Source organism: Crinia signifera, chromosome 6 (genome assembly GCF_055691185.1).
Source record: "Crinia signifera chromosome 6, ASM5569118v1, whole genome shotgun sequence".
Taxonomy (NCBI): domain Eukaryota; kingdom Metazoa; phylum Chordata; class Amphibia; order Anura; family Myobatrachidae; genus Crinia; species Crinia signifera.
In genome coordinates, this window is record NC_139222.1 from 240,890,882 (window position 1) to 240,911,488 (window position 20,607).

The following is a 20,607-nucleotide window of genomic DNA, read 5'->3' on the forward strand; positions in this document are numbered from 1 at the left end:
ACCCCAAAGCGGAGCATATAGTCTGAGCTTGTCCTGCTGCCTGACTGCTTCCGGGTGTTTTCTGCTGAGAGCCAGGCACGAGTCATGTGCTAACTTGCTAAATCCCTTTCTGTTTTACTTAATCTAGGATTAGTATTAACACTGAACAAGAAACAAAGGGCCTGATTCATTTTCGCTGCATGGCGTGCAGGTAAATGTTGCCCGCCCTCCGCTCGAGTGAACGTCCGTCCCTTCTTTCGTGCGAATGACACCATTTGCATGCGAGGGGATGCGTACGCTTATACATCCCTTCACATACGGGCACACGGGCGAAAAATCATTCAATGATCGCCGACCATCGAATGATTTTTCTCTGAACTGACTTTTATCTGGGCTGGAGACGGGCGAAAAAGGGGGCGGGCACTGATGTCATGTGATGTCAGCCGCCCGCCAGCATTCCCATAGCCTGGTGTTTTCATGGGGAAGACCATAAATCTGGGCCCGTTCCCCTGCCCCAGCCCACTCTCCGCCCCCTTCCCTCCCCTAAGTGTGCGAACACCCGGCGAGAGATACTGGCCGAAGGCATTTGAACAACGGGTCTGCACATGCCTAGTTTTGCCCATACATTACATACATATATTATATATTTTATTATACTTTGGTTTTGCAGTACAATTCTGCAATGTTCTGCATAGAAGTAGAGAAAGAAACATACACGGACAGAGATAGCAGAATTTGAGGTTCTATTGAAGATGTTGCCCTTAACAACCAATTCAATTCAATCCATTGGGCGGGATGCTCTAACATCTGCGCACATCGCCGGCTACCACTGACATAATTATCGCATATGCTCTAATATATGTGATAATTATGGCAAAAGACAGCTCTTGCGTTAAGAGCTGTCTTTTGCGGTGAGCCAGCAGGTCCCGGCGGCTCCCCCCTCCCTCCCTCCCTTACCCGGCTTGTGCTGCTGCGGGTGGGCTCTCCTCCTCCCTTCACCCGGAAGATGATTTTCAGTGCAGGGAGTAGGAGGTCACAGGTCCGGGCAGCACAGTGCTGTGCTGCTCTGACACAGGTGGGGGGGGGGTTTGGCGCAAGGCGGCGGGGGTCCGTTCGGGGTGGCGTGGGTGCATTAAGAAGCCCATAGGCTTCTATGGGGTATCGCCAGCTTTTGCTGGCAATATCCCCCGCAGCTGCATATCAAAATGTGGTCAAAACCCTGATAACTGGGTTTTTACCGCATATTTAGATTAGAGATCCCGCCCAGTATCTTGTAGAAGGTGATAAATAAATAAGAAGCAGAATCTGATTGGTTGCTATGGGCATCCCATCTTCAGTAGAACTCCCATCTTCGTAAACTTAACCATTTGAATCAATCCAGTGATAACAATCCTGTGAATCCCATACGGTATATGTTACACCTGACATTATTGTATGTCAACTTACTTAAGAATACATTTTGTACTTACACATAGCGGAGGGGTCCGGGGAAACATTAACCCTATCAGATCACTAGATCTAATTGTATCACTGAAACATTGGGGTAAATGTAGTAAAGCTTCAGAAAATGAAAAAAAAAAAAAAAAAGATGAATCTGCCCTTAGCAACCAATTAGATTATGTCTATAATTTCTAGAATGCAATAGAGAAATGATTGACATTATCTGATTGGTTGCTATTGGCACCTTTAGAAATTTTACTAAACCTACCCCATGGAGTCTGTGTGATACTTCTAGTTCCAGGTGAATACAGTAGATAGTCTGTATGCAGCCTCAGACTAGAAAATGCCTGCTTCCACTGTTTCCAGGTGGAAAAAAATCGGATATGATATAAAATTAATAATCCCAGGGGAAGAACGTTAAACATGGCTAGTTATAGACATTGCACACTGGACTGATTACAGTGAGGTAGAGGCACGTCTGCGAGCTGGGGGTTTCCTTGTTGAGTTTGGAGGTTCCTGTACATTCTCTGCATGCTGATCAGTGCTGAGCTAAGTGTGACAGGCTTGCGTTGCGTACTTGCCTTGATTCCATCTCTTTGGACAGAGTCCAGCACGGTTTTGGTATTTTCCTACTTTCCCTATCTGGGCTTGCAGATCTCCTTCATATGTCAGTAGTAGCCGATATCGTTTTACAAATATGCACCATCTCTAATGCATGCTTAATCGTTCTAACGCAGAATCCACTGTTGCTATGCAGATTAGTTTACAGTTTATTTTTGGGGGTAAATATTTGCTATTGATTTATTGCAATTTAGCATCCTGCTATTATTACCACATTCTTTACTTTAAAGCTCTTCTGATCTACTCATTTGGATACTTTTATTTAAGAGATGCACGTGTAATCATAGGAAAAGGATATCTGGGGCCTGATTTTCAGTTGGATGCCAGTGGATGTGCGGCCGTATCCCATGGATATCTGAAAATTGCGCATGTGTCATAAAAACCAGTGACTGCCCGTGCGCTTTTATGCATGCTCATACAGGCGAAGATTGATCCGATCATTTACAGACCACACCTTCATTTAAATAGGCATTTGTGGGTGCGCTGAACGAATACGTTCCGTGTCACTGTCATGGGCATCCCGGCTGACGTCAGTACTGTCTTGCTGAGTGGGATGTGTTGTCTGATTCATGCTAAATTTTTGCACCCAGCATCGTGTGGGTATAAATCCCTATAGTAATGATGGCGACTGCAGACATAAAACATAGTGGTATGGCCGGCGTTCCGTAATGCAGACGCATCTATGCAACTTACAATCAGGCCCCCAGATATCAGTCAGGTTCTGTGTGTTATTTCTGCATGTTACCTTTACATATAACTGTCCCATTGGGCCTCCAGCATGTGATCTTGTGGTGTCCTGAGTTTCTATTGTCCTTGGGTTCTGCCTGTTGTGGCTGGCTTGTGGTTCTGCCCTATTACCCTGTATTTTGCTCACCTAGAGTTTTGATGAAGACAGAATGATTTGATCCATTTACCTTGTTAACTGCAGTGTCCTCCCAGATGAAGAGTCCCAAAAAGAGGAACTTGGAGCGTCACAGGACATAGGACTTGTTGGGGTACTCCGAGAATGGGGACAGCAAGTGTTGCCAGAGATAATCCCCAGGATGTCAGCTGAGGAGAATCAGGACTCAGTTTGGATGCCATGGACAGGACCTACTTCTGAAGAAACTCTTCCAGTGATTACGAATGCTAGTAATGAACAAGGAAAGCTGGCAGCAGGTGCAGATGTACTGGGCAAACAAGATATAAACCCAGACAATGTTGTGCCCTCAGTAACTCTGCTCAGTAACAATTCTACTGTAGAACAGGGTGACTGGAACTTTATGGACCCAAGTTTTCAGCCCCTGATTGCTAAACCCCAGCTAATTCCAGCACCCTTACAGTTATTCTCTATGAATGCAGAACCTTCACAGCCGGACACATTGCTGGGAAATCCAGACAACATCTGTATCCAGACAGAAGCAGATTCCATGGATAGTATTCCTGAAGCAGGAGAACCACAAGGATTGTGGAGCAGTAAATCTTTGGCCACAGATGGTGTGAGCAGCCAGTTCGGTAGTCCGGGCAATATAAGCTTTCCTTTTACAACAGATGGGAGCTCAGACAGGAATATAGATATTCTCCCTGTTCCACATAGACTGGTACCAGAGAGCCATCTCTATAGCAGGGAAACCCCCATAGTTGAGAGCTTTGAGCCCAGTCTGTTGGCGTCAGAGCTCAGTTCCCTCAGTGATAATCTTGTTACATCACTACTTAATCGACAGTCTGTTCAACAGGCTGCTCAGAAAGAAAGTCTCCTGACACAGATGGACAAGACACCAGTCTATCCCAGTTTCACTGCTGCTATGCCTTCAGAGGATCCGGACACTAAAGGTTGCTCCGATGACAGCCACAAAGTTGGTTTGAAAGTGGTGACTCCAGTTAAAAACATTCAAGATCAGAGCCCAAGCCAGACAGCCAGTGCTGACTATGACCTGCTAAAGAACTTCAGGACAGATGGTGGAGATTTTACCAATAACGATGTAGTCTACCATGAACCCAAAATAGAGGAATTTAGAAACAGCTGTGTAGCTTTAAACCCTTCCGATCTGATGGACACAAAAAGCTCCCAAATTCCAGGAACACATCAAAAAGTGCCATGTAGCCCTAATGTCATCTCTGACCATGTAAATGACACTAGTGGAGACATAAGCCTAGATATTGGTAATGTCCCATACATGTACACAGACAGCGATGCACTTCATAACATGACCAATGATCAAGTTGACGTTAATGATAGACAAGGAGGTGCTGAGACGACTGTAGCTCGTACAGAAAACTCACCCAAAAATGTGCAGGTGGCTGCTTCTGGTGATCAGGAGAAAGTAACGAATCAAGCTGATGATAGTATACCACCAGTAAGGGACAGCAAAGCTCAAACCTGTGCGAAGAACTTACTTTTGGAAGACGTAACAAACTTTTGTTTTGATACAATGGGAATGAATTTGGCAATATCAGGTGCAGAAGAGGAGGCATCCATTTCTCAGAACGATGAACACGCTTCTGAAAGTCACAGAGTGCTCCAGTATAATATCAAGAGTGAGCTGGCTCTCCCCTGTCAAGAGGTTATTCCTCTGCAGCCTAAGAGCATGGACTTGGCAGTGGACGAGAAGATCAGTGAAGCAGAAGACATTACTAATGATATACAGAGCACCAGGCAAGGGAAACTTGCAAGCGACAATGGAGGATCACCAGCACTTCAGAAAAAAGCTAATTTGGGAGACTCCCCTGCCATGCAGACGTTATTGGATGGGCCAGTTCAGTCATTAAGTGCAAAGTCTGAAACAAGAGAGGAGAAGCTTCCTTCTCCACAGACAGCTCCTTATTTACCTGACCTTGGACAGGGCTCTGATATGGACTATGATTATTTATCATCTCTAAATGAAGACAGTAAAAGTTTTATGCATGGAAAGACTGAGACATTTCCAGTGAAAACCAAGATGAAGACCAGCCAAGTCCAAAGTGGAACTGACATAAGTTTATATGCATCACATCAGAAGCAGAGCAGTGACATCAGTTCTAAGCCTCAATTATCTGTCCTGTCTGATGTAGAGAGAGTGAACCATAACCCAGAATGCAACGTGGGAGAGTCGTCTAAGGTTCAGCTTATGCCGGATGCCTCTGTATTAACTTCAGAACACTTAAAGGTAATTAACGTCTGTAAAGACCTGGAAGGCAGGTCTACAAAGGAGGAAGAGGTTTCCTTGATCACACTGAGTCAGCAAAAGAGAGCGTCCTCAGAGGACACACCCTGTCTAACCTCAGACAAACCTCTCTGTCATGGTGGAGTCCAAGAAGAGACACTGCTTGCTCCCAACCTGCTGGAACATCCTGTGTCATGCACATCAGACTCTTTTGTCACTGGAGATGAAATGGACAAGCCAGTATCAGTATCTAAATATTGCAATGAAACTGACAACACATTGTATACTAATGGAATAGAAGTTCCAAATACTCCAGGATTCCAGAAGGAAATAACTGAGCCAGATGTAAGTAGCATAGTTCCAGGGGAGAACCAGAGATTTCTAAAAGAAGACCAGAGTAGAATCTATTTCGGACCTTCTTCAGAATCATATGATATCACCAATGCTGGGTCCCCAATCATCCAACCTCATCTTGAAGTACCAGCAAGTACATGCACTCAGTTTCAAGTTCCAGCAGAAACATGCACAGAACCTTCAGTACTTGCAGACACACGCACAGAGCCTTCAGTACCTACAGTTACATTCACCCAGCCTCAAGTACCAGCAGACACATGCACAGAGATTCAAGTACTAGCAGACACATGCACAGAGCTTCCAGTACCTGCAGACACATGCACAGAGATTAAAGTACTAGCAGACACATGCACAGAGCTTCCCGTACCTGCAGACACATGCACAGAGATTAAAGTACTAGCAGACACATGCACAGAGCTTCCAGTACCTGCAGACACATGCAAAGAGCTTCCCGTACCTGCAGACACATATACAGAGATTCAAGTACCAGCAGACACATGCACAGAGATTAAAGTACTAGCAGACACATGCACAGAGCTTCCAGTACCTGCAGACACATGCACAGAGCTTCCCGTACCTGCAGACACATATACAGAGATTCAAGTACCAGCAGACACATGCACAGAGATTAAAGTACTAGCAGACATATGCACAGAGCTTCCAGTACCTGCAGACACATGCACAGAGCCTTCAGAAGCTGTAGTTACATTCACCCAGCCTCAGTTACCTTCAAATACATTCACCCAGCCTCATGAACCTGGAGATATATTCACCCAGCCTCAGTTGCCTACAGATACATTAACCCAGCCTCACGTACCTACAGATGCATCCCCTACAGATACATTAACCCAGCCTCACGTACCTACAGATGCATCCCCTACAGATACATTAACCCAGCCTCACGTACCTACAGATGCATCCCCTACAGATACAATAACCCAGCCTCAAGTTCCAGCAGATACCTGCACAGAGATTTCAGTACCACCAGATACTTGCCCCGAACATCATGCACCTGTAGACACATGCCCAGAAGTTCCTATACCAACTGATGCATGCAGCACACAGGATAGCAGTACACAGATACATAGCAATGATGAAATCCATGTGGGCAGTGCTAGTGTTGTACCATCAATGCTTTCCAGCACTGATTTACATGCAGACACTGTTGAGATGGGGCAGCTTAGCCAAGGGAAACAGTCCATTGACATGAAGCAGGATGAACATGCCAGTACATGCCCTGCTGTGAGTCCTTTAGTGGAGAGAATGCAACCTTCAGAGCCATATCTGTCCAGTTCAGTGGGGAGAGACCAGAACCCCACATCTGACTCTGTGCCAATAACTGTAACTAACGCACATTCCCAACCCCTAGAGATAGATACAAATGAGAACATGGGGAGCAACAAAGACATTACTGAATATTCTTCAGATAATCTGGATGTTCAGAGTGCTGACACAGCATATCCATCAGTCCGCGATGGCCAGAAAGTTACTGTACACAGTTCTCAGGTAGCTGGGTTAGATATTGTAACGCAGTCGCCCATTAAAAGCCAACATTCAACAACAGAGCCTGATTCTAAGCCAGCGGAAGCATTTGATGTTCTGGATCATGATATACACAAGGAAATACACCTTCAGGAGAAACATCCTGAGATGGCTATTGAAAGAATGCCTGATATTAGCTCCGAAGACACCCTTAGTTCTCACACAAATTACATAATCGAGACTCCAACAGACAAGGAAACCGTAAAAGAATTGAGCATTCCAGCTGATATATCTATTACGGACAGCATTTCATCTTCCCCAGTAAGATGTGCATTGAATACAGTGCTTGGGAACGAAATTGTCAGTGTGCAAGATCCAGCATCCGTTCCTGTACAGCCATCCATCGCACATGAGGGCCTGCAAGGAAATACTGACCTTCCTCAACTACTAAAAGCTTGCCATGAAACAGAGTCACCCTGCAGAGTAACTGATGCTGCCGGCATTGAATCGAAAGTGACACCTGGATCCTCAGATCTTCCCACGGAGAACGATGACATCTTTGAAGATGCAACAGTTAAGCCACAAAACGACAGCACTGAAATTGGTTCCAGTCACCGAAATCTTGCACTTGGATATAAAGAAAGTGAAGCCCCTGTAACGATAGTAGAAAGGAATGACCTGGCTGCTAAAACAGTTAAGGATGTTCCTGAAGTTAAAGAGACAGCAATAATATCCAATCAGTTATATCCAACGGATAAGGAGGTTGAAATGCCATCTGAGAGGTCACGTTTCACAGTTAAGGAAACAGAAATACTATCTGACGAGCCACATTTTACTGCAGAAGAGACACATTATTCATCTCTCTCCATAAGACCTCCTACTGATGACTTGGCAACTTTGCCACAGCCTGAAACTCATGTAGAGGCATATAGTACACAAGCGACCGCTCATGCACATTTGGTTGATGATACATCTTATCTTCCGTCTACAGCAGCAGAACTCTTACAGAAAGATACTCCACTACAGTGCATGGAATTATCCACAAACATAAAACCAGCAAACACGGTCCATGGACAATTAGGGAATGGCTCCGAAGAGTCAAAAGACTTTGAAGAACCTTTCCCACCATCTCCAGCTCCTGACACAGAGTTAGTAAGTTCTGACCAAGGTTCTTCCAGAGCTGCTAATGACAAGTTGGTTTCTCCTCCAAGTGAGCCAGCACTTTCCCCTGTTGTCATCAGAAGCCCAACATTTCCAACAACGGACTCTTTTAGTTTCACCCAGAAACTGCGCAGTGTCCTCCACTCTGACCGGTCATTTACCAAAAAATCTGTGACCCCTACATCGCCTGAGCCGCTGGTACTCCCCTCAAGCCCAATGCTGTTTGCAAAAGGAGCAATCAACGAAAGGTATTGTGGTCATTTTTATCTTTAAAGGAGTGTTTTGTAAACTGTGGTTCCCATGTTGTTTAAGAACTCTCCGCTCCACAAATCCAGGTCAAAAAGAGGACAGACAGTTAGGGCCTGACACAGAACTGGGAGGATGCCTGTGTGTGGTCCTGTCGTGCGTGATCTCGCACTGTACATACTCTATGCATCAAACCATCTAAAGGGTGGCAAAATGGACAAGTGTAGAAGGTGTCCATAGCAACCAACTATTTTGTACCTATAATTTATGAAGCACATGCTATACAATTATAGGTAGAAGCTGATTGGTTGCTTTGGGCCACTTCTCCACTTGGCCCATCTTTACATGGTTTGATTCATATCCTGCTTAGTTTAGACATACACATTCAAAACCATCTCCACTAACCACTGAAAAAGGCTTCACTGGTCTGTAAGTGGGCAGTCTCAATGGTTCGCAGAGGGTGGTCGATGCACTGTGACTTATGTAGAGTTGGTTAGATGGCTAAAGACATATCGTCTCAGGGGCAAACGCAGGATTTTCAGAAGGGGGTTTCCAGAGGGGCGGAGCAAAGCATAATAATAATAATTATTATATATATTATATATACACACACACACACACACATATATATAAATAAAGCAGCGGTGTAGACCCCTGGCAATAGCAATGTATTGGGGCCCCTACCAATCCTCCAGCGGTAGGTGTGGGGGAAGCTTTGATGTCCCGCGGATGGTAGGGGGTATTATATCAACCGCTCAGCATGTGGGGCCTGGATCAGTAATTTCCACTTATTACCCCTTTACTGTACAGATGGTGGGAGAAGGGGGCATTGGGCTGAATGAAGGGGCCCTGATACAAAACTTCCAGGGTTATACAGGATGTTTAATATGCAGAGGAGGGGTGTATAGTGGAGTGGGCTTATTATTCATAATTTTCTGGTGGAAGGACAGCTTGCTTGACTGCAGATATTTCCAGTTCCCAGAAATAGATTTCTTAGATTTTAATGGAATTAAAAACTAGAGAATTCCACCTACCAAATGCTATTGGTCACTAGGGTATCAGAGTTCAGGAGGCAGAGCAATCTGCCAAAGAGTAAATAAAACTACATACCAGGTGTGTGGAGCTGGAGCAGTAACCAGTTGCTGGAAGGCTGATATCTCTGGTTCTGGGAACAGTAGAGACAAGGGGGAGAGTCCCAGCTTTTGGAATATACCCTCAGAAAAACTCTAGGTTAGACAGAACCTGAAATATTTGACTGGGAAGAGCAATTAACAGGCTTGGATGGGGACCACTACTTTGAAGTCAGATATCTCCGGTTCCCAAGGGCCGATTTTTAAAATTCTTGTACCCATGGAAAGAGGGGATCCTCAGCTTTAAGCCTAGGGTCCTTAGACTCCTGGGGGGGTTTCCAGGTACTCAGAACCCCCCCCCCCCTGCGTGCGCTACTGTGTCTGCACCAAATTTATAGTGATACAAATGTGCAATGATGATGATGATGACTAGTATTGCACCAACAATGAAGGGGAGTGCTGCGCACAAAGACACATCCAATCACAATAGGTAAATGCCCTTTTTCTTCCATACATGCATAAACATCAAATGTACATCCAGCTCTGCATCAGGTGCTTAAGCTGGGTACGCACTAGCCAACGTGTCAACCGATCCTGCAGATCAGAGCGCCATATCCGGTACATCATCTATTGTGTGCCTGTGGATCCCTAGCACCATCTTCCATCAGCCCTGCAGCAGGATGCTGGTCCCCCTGTCAGACCCGACAGCGGCAAGTGTGTATGCTTTTGCCATGTGTGCTGGGTCCCTTCGGCGATGATGCTGGGCTGGGGACACATCATCTAGTTATCCACAGCTTTACTGTCTATATGTGAAGGCCCATACACACAGGGCGATTTTGAGCTGAAAGCAGCTCAGTTTTGTCCTGTGAGCTGACAAAAGCGCCCAGTGTGTACGGGCCAGCGATGAGCGGTGACCATTCCTGCACGCTCCCGCATCATTGCCGGTGCTCATCTGCTGGTATTACCAACAGATGAGGGACGGGGTGGGCGGCTTTCCATAGCGTCCAACCCCCTGGGAAAATTGCTTTGACGGTTGAAAATTGCTTAGTGTGTATGCACTGAGCGATTTTCAGGCCAGCAATTTTCTCCATCATCGCTATACAGGTTGAGCATCATTTATCGAAAATGAAGCATTGCGTAGGGGCGCGGGTGACATCATGACATGATGTCATGACGTCCCTGCCGCACCTGCGCAATGCTTGCATGTGACCGGGAATGCAGAAACAGTCAGGAGGGAAATAGAACATGGGATGCTTTATGTGCCTGGTGGCTCATTGACTAAAGTAAGTGCCAGGTGTGCTGCAGGGGATGTGGGAGATGGCGGGCAGTCTATAAAAATAAAGAAAAGGACATTACAAAAACGACAGTTTTTTAAATATTTGGGATAAGAGATTATTTATTAACAGTTTCTTCTTTAGTGCAGCAGATTTCGTTGCGTTTACAATAGGAGACCACGATAATACAAACTGGGTATTTACTGGTAGATTTATTAAACGTCGATCAGGGGAATATGCGCTATCCCCGTGCGTTATAACAGGGGATAGCGCTTCCCCTGATCTATCACACCCGCCGAGCGTTTACTCTAACGCCGGCGGTGTGGGGCAGGAGGAATAGCGCAGGGGCGATGTTTTGCACTGCGCCCCTGCCTCCTGCCAGATTTATGAACGGTCAGCATCGCTGACCGTTCCGCCGCCTGCAGCTGTCGACTTCGGCAGCTGCAGACGGCGATGCCTATACCTAACAACAGGGACAGCGCTGTCCCTGCTGCTGGGGCTGAGCTGCGCTTGGATCTCGCGAGACTAGCGAGATCCCGCGCATGCGCAGTCAGCCGGCTGGGGGGGAAGGAGACGGCGCATCAGTATTAACTGATGCGCTGTCTCCAGGAGGGACATCGCCGGAGGGGGGAGTTAGCGCTCCCCCACTCCGGCGGCAAGATCTTAGTAGATCTTGTCGGTGTCCCATCCTGCTTCGCCTCGCTAATGAGGCGAAGCAGGAACTGTTATAGCGGCGCGATAGGCGCCGCTATAATAAATCTACCCCTTACAGACAAAGGTATGAGGGCCCTGCTGGCAAGTTTACAATCTATAGGGAATATCCGGATTAGGGATATTCTACCTGTACTAAACCTCCAATATCCCTGCATTGGATCGACTACTGAAGGTCGTCATGGGCTTAGGTCGACACCTGAAAAGGTTTACACGAGCTAATGTCGACAGGGTCATTCAGTTGACACAAGCATTAGGTCGACATGGGCAAGGTCAACAGTCAAAAGGCCGACATGGGTTATTCTCATTTTTTTTTAGCCGACATGTGCCGACAGGTAGTATTTCATGCCCTACCATCCACTAGGGCGTGGAATGAGTATAAAACAGTGTGCCCAAAGCATGGGGCCGCGGTGCACCGATACGGTGTCCATGTCAACTGTGTCGACATTCGGGAACAAGACATGAAAACCCATGTCGAACTTTTGACTGTCGACCTTGCCATGTCGACCTAATACTGGTGTTGACCTTATGACCCTGTCGTCCTAAGCCCATGTCGACCTTTCCAGGTGTCTACCTAATCCCATGTCGACCAATGACTCTTCCCCATTGATTATGATATCCTTTTACGTAACGTCTCTGACTCATAACACTGAGATGTTGCAATGACTCTACATGTGCAGCTACTCAACTAACGTTACTACTCACCAGATAATGAGCGGATGTTATATATTGTAATAGCTTTGTGTTTTATAATTGTGTGGGACACAGTAAAATACTGTTTTGATCAACCAGAAAATCATAGATACAAATGCCTATTATTTCTCTTTAGTAATACAGACTCGGCACATGACTTTGTAGGGTTCCTAAGCTTTTGGGGGAGATTCTCTAAACTAAAAATGCGGTAAAAAAACATTATCAGGGTATTTACCGCATTTTGGGATGCTCTAAGCATCCCCCGCTGGGTTATCGCGACAGGGGGCATCGCCAGAAATTTTTTTCTGGCGATGCCCCATAGAAGCCTATGGGCTTCTACCGCGACCCACTGCCGCCCCGCACTGACCCCCGCCGCCCCGTATCGACCCCACCTCACCTGTGTCCGGGCAGCACAGTGCTGTGCTGCCCGGACCTGTGACCTCCTCCTCCCTGCACTATGATCTTCTTCTGGGTGCAGGGAGGAGGAGAGCCTGGCGCAGCAGCAGCACCGGGTAAGGGAGGGAGGGGGGAGCCGCCGGGAGCTGCCGGGTCCCGATGGGACCCGCTGTCTCTCACCGCAAAGGACAGCTCTTAACGCAAGAGCTGTCCTTTGCCATAATTATCGCATATGTTAGAGCATATGCGATAATTATGTAAGCGATGGGGGTGATGTGCGGCGGTAAGGGGGCGAGGATGTTAGAGCATCCCCCCATTTGTGTGTTAAAATAAGCAAATTTGTTTGATTACTACTATGATATACAGTAAGTATTACTGAGCATGAAGAGAGAGTTGATGTAATTGGGGCATGTGCCAGGTTCATGGTGATGTATTTCACGTGCTCATGTCTGTTGTGTTCTGGGTGTGTTGTGTGTTGCTGGTGTCAGATGTCTTCATTGACATAGGGAAAGCTTTTGTTGAATGCAAATATCAAATGTTGCTTTGTGTGGACCAAAAGCCAGATTTGTGGGGTGACTAAGGGCCAGATGTATCAAGCTTAAAAAAGTGATAAAGTGGAGAGTGATAAACAACCAGCCAATCAGCTCCTACTTGCCATGCTACAGGCTAGGTTTGAAAAATGATAGATAGATAGATAGATAGATGATGATTGGCTGGCTGTTTATCACTCTCCATTTCATCACTTTTTGAAGCTTGATACATCTGTCCCGTAGGCCCTGATATGAAAGAAATATATATTGCATATAGTATATTGGATCTGGATGGTAGGTTGTCAATAGGTCTATACCATATGGTTGCCTTGCATATGGTTAAAATGGTCAAAAGGTCAGCACAAGCAAAATGATTAAATGATAATCACATAAATGCTTTGCCAGTGCACCCAGCCTCCATCTTGCCAGGAATGCCCTGGTCCCTCTATTTATTTCTATCAGAGGATGCCAACCATTGTACAACCATCTTGATTTGTCAGCTTACAAAAATAATTGCCCTATTGTAGCCTGTTCATGAGCCAATAGCGTGACTACCATGACAAAATGAAACAAAATATATCGGTTTCTTGAGCGAGGGCTCACATATTCCTGATGCAAATACTCATTTAGTCTAGCATGATCTGAGAAATGTTTTGCTAATACAAATTGCATCTTGCTGCCATTATACATATTACATATACAAGTTCTTTTCTTTCTGGTTGTATCCTGCATCGTTACCCAGGGACCCACTTATCCAACCAGACACTGCGGAGACATCCCCTGTCGTGTCCTGAGACTACAGCAAAGCTAGCTAGCCAATTAGCCACTTTTAGCTATTAATAGGTGAGTTGGGTACAAAACATAAATTCTTGTGCTACCATATGCTGCCATCAAACATAATACATGGCTTCATAAGGCTCTTCTGGGTTAAATAACAAACCAAACAGATTCCATGCTATGGAATTCTATCCTTATGTATCCCTCCTATTATCCCTATAGATTGTAAGCTTGCGAGCAGGGCCCTCCTACCTCCATGTCAGTTTGTATCTACCCAGTTTGTGTAATCACTGTTGTTTCCAATTGTAAAACGCAATGGAATATGCTGCGCTATATAAGAAACAATAAATAAATAATAAATAAATACATTTCTACTAACAAGTATACCCCTCTGTCAGGGGTTTATGTATTCACAAGTTATTAGCTGGTGAAAGGCTATGGAAGGATAACGTGGCAATCAGACAGGTGTTATAAAGAATCGTCAGCATCGTCGGACGGCTCATTGATCATGACTAAAGCAGCCCATACACGCTGCGATGCCGGGCTGTGCGTTCTGTGCTTTGAGGTGCGCGCTCCCGCGGCACCTCATCGCACAGTACAAAAAGTATGTGCTTGCACATACTTTGTGTACTTAGTTTTCATCACATTGCATCGCATTGCATGCACAACGCATGCACAGGCAATGCAATGCAATGTGATCCCTGCTATTGAAGCCCACAATGCACGCCCGCATCGGGACATGTATGGGCTGCTTTAGAGCTGATTCTGTCAGATACAGATCTGTGTGAGGCCACATTCAGAGGGTGCATATTTTGCTAAAGGAATCCTAATGCCACTCTACAGGGTAAGATTGGAGTTCTATTGAAGATGGGAGGTTGTCCATAGCCAGAGGTGCTTTGAGAGGAGGAGGCCTGTGTGCAGCCTTTTCTGCTCAGGCCCCCTCCTCTCTACCGGCCGCCACCACTGCAGCGCCGCTCTAGTGCACAGCATAGAAGAGTGTGAGCACCAAAAAAATGGCGGCGTATGCGCAGTAGAGTCTGAAAAAATGTCTGCCTTCATCGCCGGACCCCAAAAGGCTTACGTTTTAAACAATGGGTGTAGTGTGCACGGAGTGGGCCACCCTGGGACCCAGGGGGACCCACTCCGCACATTGCACCCATTATAAATATGCCACTGTCCATAGCAACCATATTCGATCTATTATCTTCTAGAACAGCGGTTCCCACTAGTGTGCCGTCAGCAGAGTGTCGGCTGTTAGCATTAGAGTACAGGGCTCGGGCAGCACCTGGCCTGTCACATTGCCCAGCGTATGCGATGTGGAGTGACTCATAGGTCATGCATGCCACATCGCTTTCTTGCCTGCATTCCAGCGGCAACGCCAGCTTGAGCACCAGCATCCCACGGCCAGCAATGCATGCCGACACTCAGCTGCAGATGATGAAATTATGGCATGGGACCAGTTACGTTTTTTTATATAATTGATGTGATGGACAGTGTGAGGAATTTCCTGGGAGATAGAACAGAGTGTGGATTCCCTGTGGGAGGCATGGGAAAGGGGGGGGGGGGGGGAGGGGGGGGGAGTGTGTGGAATCACTATGGGGCAGTGAGGGGCAATGTGTGAAATTACTTGGGGTGCCAATGTGTTTAACTACTGTAGATACAATTTGTATCACTGTGGGCCGTTGTGCTTGTATTACTCTGGGGGCCCCTATGTTTTATTACTGTGGGGGCCAGTGAGTGCATGCATGCGTGCTGTATTTTTTTCATTGGGGCCAATGTGTGTGTTGTTGTTATTTTTATCCTGGCTGATGGTGTGCCATGGCAATTTTAGAGTGGGGTCCTGTGTGCCGCGAGCTGAAAAAGGTTGAAAATCACTGGTTGCTATGGGCAACAACCCATCTTCAATAGAACTCCCATCTTAGTACATGTACTCCTACATGTCTCCAAGCACAGGCATCACACTACCCATATATACTACTAGCATTTTTGCACAAGCCCGGAACCGACAGACCAATATTCCAAAACATTTTTGAACAGTCCCTAGAAGTATATTTCTGAAAAAAAAAAATCTATGTACAGACACAAAAATACAATTTTATTATATGTATCGATAATGCAGCTGAATTGCTGGCGATCCCTTTGTTATTACTACAGGTAGATACGATACATTGTCAGTTGACACCGGCTGTGCTACACAAGGTTACCGGTGACCCAACACTTTAGCTTCCTTGGTAACATGACTGTTGACGAGTGACAAGTGACTAACAGCTCCAGTGTCTGCACTGTGTCATGTTGCACTGAAGAGGAGGGGAGTAAGGAAACACCAGGCAACAGTTATAGTTATTATCAGTGTTATTGCAGATCCCTGTTGGAAATGATTACTCAGTTGCCAATAATGGAGAGCTGGGTGCTGAGAAATACGTCCTGTTACTAAGGTTTGTGTCTTTGTATTGTGATAATCTCCTTTATATGTGGATATTTAAGAGTAGGTATAGCAGGGATTGATTCAACACCTTTTAGTAGTGTGCAGTGGTTTCTTGGCAGAGTGTTCTGCGATCACACAGCAATCTGCAAATCTGTGTTCCAATGCTTGTGACACGCAGCCTCTCTTTTATATGTAGACTTAGGGCAGGGTATAACACTCCCCCTTCCCTCCTTACTACATCTTTCCCCCCACACTGATTGGAAGGATGTGTTCTCCTGCCCTTAGGGGTGGGAATGTTACAGCAGTGCCCAGACACGCTTCTTCAGTCTGTGTCACAGAATTCCTCTGGCCCTGTGCAGGACCCCTTCTCTGCCTGGGAGCTTTCCCTGTGCCCTGCTCCAAGAAGGGGGGAGAGAGATGCAGAGCCCCTCCCAGACACTGCTTCATTCCATTCCCTGGCCTTTTGTTGTGTCTCAACTTTCACTGAGGAGAAGCAAAAGTTTTCCGTCTCCTTCCATTCCCTGGGACTGACAGAGGCAGGCATGGTATATCCGGGACACTTCCTTAGCTGCCCTTTCCCTGGGAATTAGGAAACAGCCGGCACGCCTCGGATCACTGAAACCAAAGCAGCTTTCTGGGCACGGAGTCTGGTGAGTGAGAACAAGGGGCACAGGTCCAAATACATCAGGGAGTTATAGATCTACTGTAACAATCACATGTTACTGTTCTCTACCTGGGCAGCACCGCTCCTGGCAATGTAGGGGTACAGGATGCTGTGATTGGGTAGTCAGGAGTGTCAGCTTCATGGGCGCAATGCAGACCGTCCCCTTATCATATAGTGCATGGTACTGTACAGAGGAGACTGGAATATCAGGACATTACTATGAAGATTGACTATAGCAAGCAAGCAGCGAGTCATTGTGGCATTGAGGAAATATGTAATGTGGAATATCTTATAATGTAATGATTCACTACCGACATGTGGAATAATAATGCTATAATGAAGGCAGGGATAGAATAACTGTTGCAGAAAAGTCCTGGAATAATGAGACGTGTAACTATGATATACAGTACTGTAGCAGGTTACTAAGTGGTAAATCTGGCAGAGAGGGCACATATTGTCCATAGGCTTTGAGTATAGGGGCCACGATTCACCTGTTCACAAGGACAGCCCAACAGTGGTATACTAGGGCACAGACCGGTGAGGTGGGAGTGTTGTGAGACACAGCAGCATGATAAAGCAGGGTGCTAGGTAAGTGTATCAGGCAAGTTAGTATTCTGTGCAGTCACATACCCCTACCTTGTGGAATACAGGAGTCTGACAGGGAAATGATCCTTCGCTAGGTTAGTTTGTATTGTGCAGCATGTGACCAGGGCTTCCTGCTGCCAGATACATCAACATTTCCACAGAAAGTGGTGAGGTACAGAATGTCCTGAGCTGTCTGACAAGTACTATTGTCCTGCTGGGAAGTCACCAAAGTCACTGATGTGGGGACGCTGACAGGATGCTGTAAATGCCTAACTTCTACCCTGCAGGTCCCTACTCCTTATATGGGAGTATTTAACCATTCAGTGGCTCGCCCAGAGACTCCCATGGGTCGCTCTGGTAGCCTGATACCACAGAGGGCAAGCCTGCTGTAACAACGCACTGCACTCAGTATGCAATTGTACATATTCTGCTTATGGGTTTTGTAAAAGAGCAGTCACCCCCCCCCCCCCCCCCCCCCCTTTCTACCATACAGAGATACTTGTGCACCTGCAATCCTGCAAACATAGGTGTAACCTTGTTTTCTGTAGCCAGCAGCCTAAAAGAGCATGTGGTGGGCATCTATGCATAGGGTAAGCCACAAAATAAAGATATTTGCACATAATGGGCCTTTCTGTCCTTAATATGGGCTTGTGCTCCTAAGGGAGAGAATTTGGTGGCACATTGCTCGCAGCCATTAATGCTGGCAGGGATGACTAACCCAAACAATGGCGTAAAGTGCTTCCACGCCGTTATCTGGTATAGTGTTGGCTCCTGAGGGACACAAGGATATGAATTCCCCAGTAATGACATCATAGTGATCCCATTGCGCACATTTCAGTCTGCTACTTACTGGGGGGTGGGGGCTGCCTGCATAGATGGAACAGCTGGTACCTCACTGAACCAAGACATGACATCTAAAGGGAACATGAAACATTATTTCCTTTCATCTTCTAACATGTATAATTTGCATAAACCCACTGGTGCGTATGACTGGCATCGCAATCCACTTGTGCCGTAATGGATTCATGACATAATTATTACAGTTAATGGAAGAAGGTCATAGATGTTCTATGTATCTGTGAACTATGAATCATTGAGAATCCAGCTGCCTAAGTTTTTGGGTGTGTTTGGCCAGGGCCTGAGCTCCTTACTGTCATTTTCCATCATGCTTGATTGTCCTTGGATTGGGGATGGTGCAAACTATACAATTGAATGGTAAAAGAACTCAAAGCTGCACAGAGTATTTCAGGAGACGAGTGTTCTTATCTTCTGGGAGGAAGTGATCTATCCACTTGTGGGGGTATGTCTTTTAGGGCACTGTTGCCTGTGTGTTGTAGAGGGTCGTGTTTTGATGTGAATAGGGAATGGCTGTAAGATAGGAGCTACCGCTGGTAACCTGATATCGGATTGAGACATGAAGCAATGTCAAACTAATGCAAGTAGATTGGGATGATGCATCTCCCAGGCATAGAGCTATAAGACCTAGGTCAGTGATGGCTAACCTTGACACTCCAGCTGTTGTTGAACTACACATACCAGCATGCTCAGCTACAGTTTTGCTATTTGGCCATGCTTAAAATGATGTAGGGCATGCTGGGATGTGTAGTTCAGCAACAGCTGGAGTGTCAAGGTTAGCCATCACTGACCTAGGTTATTGCTTAGGGTGGCGCAATTGCTGTCAACGCACTAATGAGTCATTTTATGCAAGGTATATGGTGAAGGAGGGGTCACAGCAAAAGTGGTATGTGGGGGGGGGGGGGGCGTATATAAAATGTATTTATATATGTAAGTATTTCCTAGCCCCAAATTCACATTACATTGTAAAGTATTACATAACCGATTTATATAGCATGAAATAATTTAATAAATATGGAATATGTGTATGGTTAAAGTCAGCTTTCAGCCTTCCCACATATTGGCATATGGCTATTGCATTCAGTTTGGTCAGCAGCAATAGGATCTGGAAGTTCCGACACCAGGTTCTAAAAAATGATTTATGGGTTTTTTTTCAATCCATGGGTCATGGCTGTCAATCTGTCCCGACAGCCGTGACCCTGGCCCGTTTTTGTTATATCGCCAGGCAGGATTCAATGTCCCGCTTGGCGATCGGCAAAAAGGGGGCGTGTGCGCATAAACGGCCGTGGATTGTCGAGTATCGTTCGTGATCATGGCAATTCACGGTCGTTATTGATAAAGTGGGCAAGACAGCTTTTAAAGTTGGGTCCAAACTGTCGATCTGCCTCTACAGCGCTGTCGGGCAAGACAACATTGAATAGGTACCCGGCACTATTTCCCCCTCCGGAAATAGTGGCAGAGATTGAATACCCCCTATGTCTCCTGTCATACTACGATTTGCAGACTGATAGTTTTGCATCATGAATCCAGTTTGTTGTTTTTTAATTCATTGGTAACAGTTATTTATATAGCGCACACGAGTCCCTGCCTCAGTGAAGCTTACAATCTGTAGGCCTGATTCAGAGTTGATCGCTGATGTGAGAATTCGCAATCCATTTGTTTATTGAATGACGGCAGGTGTACGGATTGTAGCGTGCATGCATGAGCCCAAATAGCGTCAAAAATAGCGTATGGGTCGTCATCCCATTCCCCCTGCAATTTGACTGACAGGAAGTCTGCGTTTGGTGGAGGTAACCGAGGGCCTTATTCTAGTTCACTCTTTCTGACAAATTCCTTCTTAGATGGACAAAACCATGTGCACTGCAGGTGGGCAGATTTAAAATGTGTAGAGAGAATTAGATTTGGGTGAGTTATTTTGTTTCTGTGCAGGGTAAATACTGACTGCTTTATTTTTACACTGCAATATAGATCTCACTTTGAAGTAAAACCCCACCCAAATCTAATTCTCTATGCACATGTTACATCTGCCCCACCTGCAGTGCACATGGTTTTGTCCATCTAAGAAGGATTTTGTCAGAAAGAGTGAACTAGAATAAGGCCCCAAATGTTTTCAGGTAGTGGCAGAAAAAAACACAGAAGTGCCCAGGCGGTTTAAAGGAGGTTCTGAGATGTCAGCGCCAGCCTCGATAAGCCGCCTGTCTGTCACAAGGTTAGTGAAGGGT

At 46.0% G+C, this 20,607-nt stretch overlaps 1 protein-coding gene across 6 annotated transcripts in view; it reads left to right on the plus strand.

Annotated features, from left to right (window-relative positions):
* The window catches only part of TACC2 (transforming acidic coiled-coil containing protein 2), a 117,989-nt gene that overhangs the window by 26,007 nt on the left and 71,375 nt on the right, over positions 1 to 20,607 (plus strand). The window contains exon 1 of one of the 6 annotated variants that reach the window (XM_083149184.1): positions 6,564 to 8,407. The exons of 1 other annotated variant lie outside the window; for it this stretch is intronic. In XM_083149184.1, coding sequence (XP_083005310.1) covers positions 6,648 to 8,407 — 1,760 coding nt within the window. In that variant the 5' untranslated portion in view covers positions 6,564 to 6,647. Of the gene's footprint in view, positions 1 to 6,563; positions 8,408 to 20,607 lie in introns of those variants that run through there. 4 more of the 6 variants (XM_083149186.1, XM_083149185.1, XM_083149187.1 and 1 more) reach the window with 4 other exon arrangements.